Raw genomic sequence first — 8,257 nt, forward strand, 5'->3', positions numbered from 1 at the left:
ACAACCGATACCAAGACTTCAGACTCCCATGATGTCCCAGATGATCAGACTCGGTCTCGGCAATATTATCTAAGACCATTCCAAGACAAGGTGCCAAGAAGAACCGAACAATTATTTTTATGCTATTCTATACTGCACTAAGGCAGATTATTTTTGTTATTATACATATATTTTTTTATGCTTAACATATGAAGTAATGACATGTAGACTTTGTAATATTCAACCTACTTCTCCTTGTGAGCTGCAATGAATATGACGGCCTTATAGTCAATAAGGTCACTGACAGCCGTTCTCTCCTTGACCTTACAGTAATCAATGATAAAGCCTTCTCCAACTAGAGCTTTCCTGACAAAATCCTCATTATATGTGAAAGAATGGAACTTGTCTTTCCCAACTGTAAAATATGTTTTATCTAAACCTCCCATTAATATGAGGTGTCCTCCAGGTTTTAGCAACCTAGAGAACTTCCTCAGATGTCTGATGTAATCATCTTGATCTTTGCTAATATAATCCAGTAGACCAGTAATGATGACACAATCGGCTGGTGGTAAGACCAGCGGGTCTGTCATATTCTCTTTCTCCAGGTCGTATTTCACAACATGTTGAATGGCTGATCTCACTTTTGCTTCCTGAACCTGAAACTGGTCACTGTAAAATAAAAAAGACAAGAAAAGTGATTGTCCCACAGTCAACACCAAAATGGTGGCTCAGGACTTAGCACTGGACTATTGACTTGCAATATTAGAGAAACAGCTTAGAATAATCCAAGACTGTCGTCCAAGACTGACCAAGTGTCAGACTTATACTGTGCCTATCCAACATTAACTTGTATAAGATCGCCCCTTACGGATAAGAATATTGAACTGAGTGGGTAATAAAATTTTTACATCTGACAAGTATTAACAGAGTAAACATTTTCCTGGATCTTTGCCCTATCTCCCCTTATATTTGTTGTATAAGGAGCAATAATCACAATGACAGTGGTTTTTCTCTTGGTATTTGGACAAATACGTCACCTGTTTTCTTCTTTCTCTTGGAGGAGTGATGATGTATGACCCCAATAAAATGCTCCTGTACGGTCGTCCACCCATCTCTTCAGCTCCATAATGCATCTGTTATTGGCCTTCAGCACGATGATGTTTTTAAAAAACTCACAGGCTGAATATAGATGATGAATAAAGGAACCAACACTGAGGTCAATCAAGATGTCTCCATTAATATGACCTGCAGAAAAAATGTGACTACTGAAACTTCTGATATGTTAAATCTTCATAAATTGTGTGGATAAACAATTACATATGTCTATATTATTTCTAGCAAACTATGTAAATAGTTATATGTTTATGTACATTGTGCTTCCAATACCCCAAAATCTAAAAAAAAAACAAAAACAAATTATTGTTCTCAAATGTTGTATTAGGCTAGATTTGGTATTATTAATCTAATACTTCTCATAAGAACATGACGAGCGGTTATAAAGTTATAATTCAGTATGTGAACTACACCAATGTTTTTTTAGAAGGTGAAGGGTGAAATAGTTTTAAAGAACAGATGCTCACCTGATGGGGTGGTATATAGGTCACTCTATATGTCCTCAATAACCAGGGTGCAGCTGCTTACATATTGTGGCTGCAACTCATGTATCCATGTATGCTGGTTTGCATATTCTAAAGCACCACACTGGACACACAGAGACCATATAATGTGTCCTAAAAGAAGCTATAGGTTCGGGTATTCAACAAAACCATATATTAAGGCTCAAAAGTCCTAGAAGTAGTCATTAGTGTCTTGAAAACATTTCAGAGAAAATTAAATCAACTTTTTAAGGATTTATGAGCTTTATTTTGGTTCTTTCAGTTTCATTAAAGATCAACATATCTACAGCTTCACTTATGACACCTAAGGTATCTGATTTCCAGACCCTTCACTTACTATAGTACATAGCTGTGCCCTCTGTTAGCACTTTTCCATATTGTTTTCTTGATCTACCCTATGATGACTTTTTTACCCTTTTAGTATTTGAGTTCCTGTGACATGACTGGACCTGACCCTGTGTAGAATCTCCCAATCAACAAGTCTGCCGAGCTGTCATTCATGTGCAGTCTACTGTGACAAAGAAAGTGACATCTCCATCCCAATATAACAAATCCTCTAGATATGAGAATGATGACAAAATATTATTATTTCTGCTATTCGTTATAAACTGAGCAGAAAATGATTGTTGGTGCATGAGGTTTCTTTTTAAGTATGGATATCTGTCATTGAACATAGAACTGTAGACTCTAGAGAACGGGTTTGAGTTTATAAAAAATAATAGTTGGAACAAATCAGAAGAAATCAGAAAATAATTGCAGCACAAACTGATAAACCACAAATTGTCAAATAACAGCAGATTTAGGTAATTGCACCCACAATAGGAATTTTTGAGCTGCCCTTCATAATCCGCCAAAATGTTTTCCAGGGTTCTCGAAGTTAGAGAAGAAAAAACAAAGACTCTACTAAACCCTGACACCCGATATTCTTCAACATATACAATATCCAGGACTTCACTCGGCTACCTGTGATTTTCCAGATGCTAAGACTGGGGCAGTATTTTTGCCTCCTCTGATCCCACACAGCCCAAAAAAACAGTTTGTTCAATTTGTAACCAGTTGTTTACAATTGTTTAAAACCAGTTAAACATAAAATAATATACAGGTCAATGTATCTTAGAAGCAATAAAATCAGGATACATACCCACTGCGAAAACATGTCGGAGATTGTCAATGGGAAATTTCAAAACGTCATCACCAAAGGCCATGTCAGGTTTATCTGAAAAGTAATGCTCCAAATATTGTCTGGAATCAAAGCCATGTACATGATAGACCTTATGGGGACTGGAATCCATCATCTACTCCTGTATCACAGACGGGGTGACTACCTCTAGACCGGGGCACAAGGTCTTTATATAATAACCAGGATTCAATGTATAAAGTGTGTTACTAAGAATAACTTATCACATGATGACTTATTATCTTCATGAGCCGGTCATGGGAACTTGTGTTATAATAAATTCACATAGAGAAATAATGATCTTTAAATAAACAAATCTATTTTATTGTTAAAGGAGCAATGAGAAAAATAGTAAGCAAAATATAAAATGGTCTCTTTGTCCGTCTCCTAACAAGCTGAGAGGATGGAGTCTCCTTATCTATACTGCCATGCTACTGCATAGTAGTGCTATACTCACAATTCTTTATGAGTGCAGTCTGGTAATGGGTTATGGGCAGTATGGCCGGGTACTCTGTGCGGTCTTATTAGAACCTTGGAGGTTTGGTGCTCCTTCTAGTCTATCAGTAATGTTCACTATAACAATATAAAAAACAGGATGTTCATCCTGAATAGAAAATTCTCTGGGTTTCCTATTGGACTGCTTCACCAGCTCTCATACTCAGACTTCCCGTTTTTTAGTGATCGTACTCCCGTGTATTCCAGTGGCTTTCTCCTGCTTTTGACTAGACAACCTACTCGGGATACTGTAAAGAAAGTAATATCTTCCAGTACATCCTTAAAAATGTATAAAATTATTCGGCAAATATCTTTAAAGAATAGACCAGAGCACAGGTTTGGCGTGTGGACGCTTACGCGTTTTGAACAAGAAGGTTCTTAGTCATAGGACACGTCACTAAATCATTGCATGTGATTTAAAAGCATAGTTGAAAAATCCTGGCTAAATCTCATAACAAACCTCCCACAGGATGTAGTAATGCAAGCATTTCTTATTTGCTTCATTCATACCTCGCAGTGTGACCATATTTAAGTTATACTATAACATCTCATTACATACCAAAAGAATATATATAATATCCTGCGATTAACCACTTTTGTACAAACATTTTTACATACACAGCAAAGTAATTAACCCCTTAATGACCAGCCTATTTTAAACCTTAATGACCAAACTATTTTTTGCGTTTTCCCATCATCGCATTCCACAAGCTATAACTTTTTTTTATTTTTGCATCGACATAGCTGTATAAGGTCTTTTTTTCTGCCGGACAATTATTTTTTTAATGGCACTATTTTGGGGTACATGCAATTTATTGATTAACTTTTATTAACATTTTTGGGGGCTAATGGAAAAAAATCACATACATTTTGCCACAGTTTTTTGCGTCTTAGATTTATGCCGTTTACTGTGTGGTATAAATAACATAATAACTTTATTCATTAGGTCATTACGATAGTGGTGATACCAAATTTATATAGATTTTGTATGTTTTACTACTTTTACACAGTAAAAACACTTTTTTTTCAAAATTATTTGTTTTTATGTTGCCAAGTTTTAAGAGCCATAATTGTTTTACTGTTATACCAATGCAGCTGTATGAGGGCTTTTTTTTTTTGCGGGACGACTTCTAGTTTTTATTGATATCATTTTGGAGCACAAGTGACTTTTTGATCACTTTTTATCCAATTTTTTTAGGGCAGGATAAACAGAAAACAGCAATTCTGGAAATGTTTTTTATTTTATTTTTTACGGCGTTCACCGTGTGGGCTAAATAACATAATCACTTTATAGGTGGGGTTGTTACTGATGCAGCGATACCAAATATGTGTAATGTTTTAAATTTTTTTTTTTTGCACTTTAAATTATTTTATAAGGGAAAAAGTAGTTTTTTCATTTTTTTTTAATTTGGGATTTTTATTTATTTATTATTAACTTTATTAAACTTTTTGATAACTTTATTTTTAGTCCCACTAGGGGACTTCACTGTGCGATCTTCTGATCGCTTTTATAATACACTGCAATACTTCTGTGTATTACTAGTGTTAAGTGTATTACTGTGTATTATTAGTGTAAATCTGACAGACACCTGCTAGGTCATGCCTCATGGCTTACCAGGCATTTACTACAGGCAGACCTGGGGGCCTTTGTTAGGCCCCTGCGATTGCAATCGCAGGGTGCCGATGGGGTGAGAGAGGGAGCACCCTCCCTCCAAAACTACTTGGATGCGGCGCTCGCTATTGAGCGCCACATCCAAGTGGTTAAATGGGTGAGATCGATGTTGAAATCGATCCCACCCATTAATGCAGGTGTCCGGCTGTTTTTAGACAGCTCATCATCTGCCTTAGCTGGCACAGGACACCCATGCCGGACTTATGCCAAAAGGTGGCGCTCTGGCATAAGAACCCATAACAGCCACCGTGAAAAGGCGTATTGGTGGTCGTTAAGGGGTTAAACATTGTTGTTAGTTCGCGATACCGTAAATGTAGTTAGTAAAGATAAAGTAAATCTCCCCTCCAATTCAAACCTTAGGGAAATCTGGCTTCTAATTGTAAGATCCAGAATCTTCCCCATTGAGCAGGTGTCCCCTCCTCTAGTTGTTTTTCTTTTTAACCTGTTCTATTCCATAGAAACTGAAAAATTCCAGAGAATTATCATGTTTCTCTATAAAGTGTTTTTTCTAGCACCTATAATGTTACTCACACTTTTTTCTTTCTCATTTTTGTTTATATCTGCTAAGTGTTCTGCTACACGAGTTTAGAGTTTTTCTAATAGTACAACAAATTTAAGGAAGATTGCACTTCGTGGATACAATTGCATACACCACATTGTGCGAATTGCAACTTTCTGTTTCTTAGACACGAGAGGAATCTGAGGTTCATAAATGAAGATTCTTAATATCTATGCTAATAAGCAGGCAAGTAATAATGATCTCCTCAAGGAAAGCCACAGTTATATGTTATATGTTTAACTTTTTCACCATGTTAATATAATGAAAATATCCAGAAGCCTCGTAACACCCCATGATGTACCGGATGATTACACTAGTTCCCGGCACTATTATCAGTACACGCAAAGGTGCCAAATGTGGCTATAACAACAAATTATCCAATTTCTTTACAAGAAATTCATAGTAAAATATTATTCTATTTAAATTATGTTTATGTGCAGGCTGTATATACTAAAGGGGTTCTCTTCTTTGAACAATCCCTACTTGTTAGAAAGATCCCTTTACAATAAACAGAACACAAAGTGTCCCCCTGCTGAGACCCCAGCGATCAGCTGTAATCTATAAAAAAAAACCTGCAGTTAGTGTTTAATTTCCCTGCAGCGCCACTACAGGGTAAATTCAACATTGCACAGTGTCCATTTATATCAATGTGTGGTCTGTGTAGTGCAGGACACGACAGGATTATGAACAGGTGGCCTCACTATATTAACTCAGAATTCCCTAATAGAGTCTATGGACAACTCCTTAACCCCTTCAAGACACAGCCTGTTTTGGCCTTCAGGACACAGCCAATTTTTTCAAATCTGACATGTTTCACTTTATGTGGTAATAACTCCGGAATGCTTTTACCTATCCAAGCGATTCTGAGATTGTTTTCTCGTCACACATTGGACTTTATGTTACTGTCAAAATTTGCTCGATACATTAAGTATTTAATTGTGAAAAACACCAAAATGTAGCGAAAAATTGCAAAAATTTGCATTTTTCTAAATTTTTATGTATCAGCTTGTAAGACAGATGGTAATACCACACAAAATTGTTGCTAATTAACATCACCCATATGTCTACTTTAGATTGGCATCGTTTTTTGAACATCCTTTTATTTTTCTATGACATCACAAGGCTTAGAACTTTAGCAGCAATTTCTCACATTTTCAAGAAAATTTAAAAAGGCTATTTTTCCAGGGGCCAGTTCAGATGTGAAGTGGATTTTAGGGCCTTATATATTAGAAACCCTCGATAAGTCACCCCATTTTAAAAACTTCACCCCTCAAAGTATTCAAAACAGCATTTAGAAAGTTTCTTAACCCTTTAGATGTTTCACAGGAATTAAGGCAATGTAGATGTGAAATGTTCAAATTTCTTTTTTTTGCAGAAATTCATTTTTCATCTATTTTTTTTGTAACACAGAAAGTTTTACCAGAGAAACGCAACTCAATATCTATTGCCCAGATTCTGCAGGTTTTAGAAATACCCCACATGTGGCCCTAGTGCGGTAATGGACTGAAGCACCGGCCTCAGAAGCAAAGGAGCACCTAAAGGATTTTGGGGCCTCCTTTTTATTAGAAAATATTTTAGGCTCCATGTCGGGTCTGAAAGGCTCTTGCGGCACCAAAACAGTGGAAATCCCCCAAAAGTGACACCATTTTGGAAACTATACCCCTTGAGGAAATTATCTAGGGGTATAGTGAGCATTTTGACCCCGCAGGTTTTTGTAGAAATTATTGGAAGTAGGCCGTGAAAATGAAAATCTACATTCTTTCAAAGAAAATGTAGGTTTTGCTAATTTTTTCTAATTTCCACAAGGACTAAAAGGAGAAAATGCACCACTACTTTTGTAAAGCAATTTCTCCCGAGTAAAACAATACCCCACATGTGGTCATAAACGGCTTTTTGGACACACGGCGGAGCTTAGAAGGGAAAGAGCGCCATTTGGCTTTTGGAGCTCAAATTTAGCAGGAATGGTTTGCGGAGACCACGTCGCATTTGCAAAGCCCCTAAGGGACCAAAACAGTGAAAACACAAAAAAAGTGACTCCATTTAGGAAACTACACCCCTTGAAAAATCCATCTAGGGGTGTAGTGAGCATTTTGAACCCACAGGGGTTTCATAGATTTTATTAGAATTGGGCAGTGAAGACGCAATAAGACGTAGCTTTAGCTCAACATTTTTCATTTTCTCAACAAATAAAGGAATAAAAGAACCCCAACATTTGTAAAGCAAGTTCTCTGGAGTACGGCAATACCCCATTTGTGGTTATAAACTGCTGTTTGGGCAGACGGCAAGGATCAGAAGAGAAGGAGTGCCATTTGGCTTTTGGAGCACAGATTTTGCTGGATTGGTTTCTTGACACCATGTCACTTTTGCAAAGCTCCTAAGGTACCAGTACAGTGGAAACTCCCCAAAAGTGACTCGATTCACAAAACTACACCCCTTGAGGAATCCATCTAGGGGTGTAGTGAGCATTTTGACCCCACAGGTGTTTCATAGATTTTATTAGAATTGGGCAGTGAAAATAAAAAAAAATCCTTTTTCTTCAATAAGACGTAGTTTTAGCTGAAAATTTTCATATTCTCAACAAATAAATGTAAAAGAGCACCCCAACACTTGTAAAGCAACTTCTCCTGTGTATGACAATACCACATATGTTGTCATAAACTGCTGCTATGAGTAGGGCACAGAAGGGAAGGAGCGCCATTTGGCTTTTGGAGTACAGATTTTGCTGGATTGGTTTCTGGGCGCTATGTCGCATTTGCAAA

General features: G+C 36.9%; 1 protein-coding gene across 1 annotated transcript; it reads right to left on the reverse strand.

Annotated features, from left to right (window-relative positions):
• Window positions 1–224: 224 nt before the first annotated feature.
• LOC142662473 (nicotinamide N-methyltransferase-like) lies at window positions 225–2,957 on the reverse strand. Its single transcript, XM_075840680.1, has 3 exons — window positions 2,737–2,957; window positions 1,017–1,224; window positions 225–648 (listed from the first exon to the last, which is right to left on the reverse strand). Exons 1-3 carry the CDS (start codon window positions 2,888–2,890, stop codon window positions 225–227), a joined length of 786 nt encoding a protein of 261 aa, XP_075696795.1. The 5' UTR covers window positions 2,891–2,957.
• Between the last annotated feature and the right edge of the window lie 5,300 nt (window positions 2,958–8,257).

This window comes from Rhinoderma darwinii, chromosome 10 (assembly GCF_050947455.1).
Source record: "Rhinoderma darwinii isolate aRhiDar2 chromosome 10, aRhiDar2.hap1, whole genome shotgun sequence".
NCBI classification, from domain to species: Eukaryota; Metazoa; Chordata; class Amphibia; order Anura; family Rhinodermatidae; genus Rhinoderma; species Rhinoderma darwinii.

Coding starts and splice junctions, on each gene's coding strand:
- LOC142662473 (XM_075840680.1), bottom strand. CDS start 2,890: ATGATGGATTCCAGTCCCCATAAGGTCTATCATGTACATGGCTTTGAT. Junction 1,225..2,736: donor CCGACATGTTTTCGCAGTGG/GTATGTATCCTG, acceptor TTTTTTCTGCAG/GTCATATTAATGGAGACATC. Junction 649..1,016: donor CAAGAGAAAGAAGAAAACAG/GTGACGTATTTG, acceptor TTTATTTTACAG/TGACCAGTTTCAGGTTCAGG.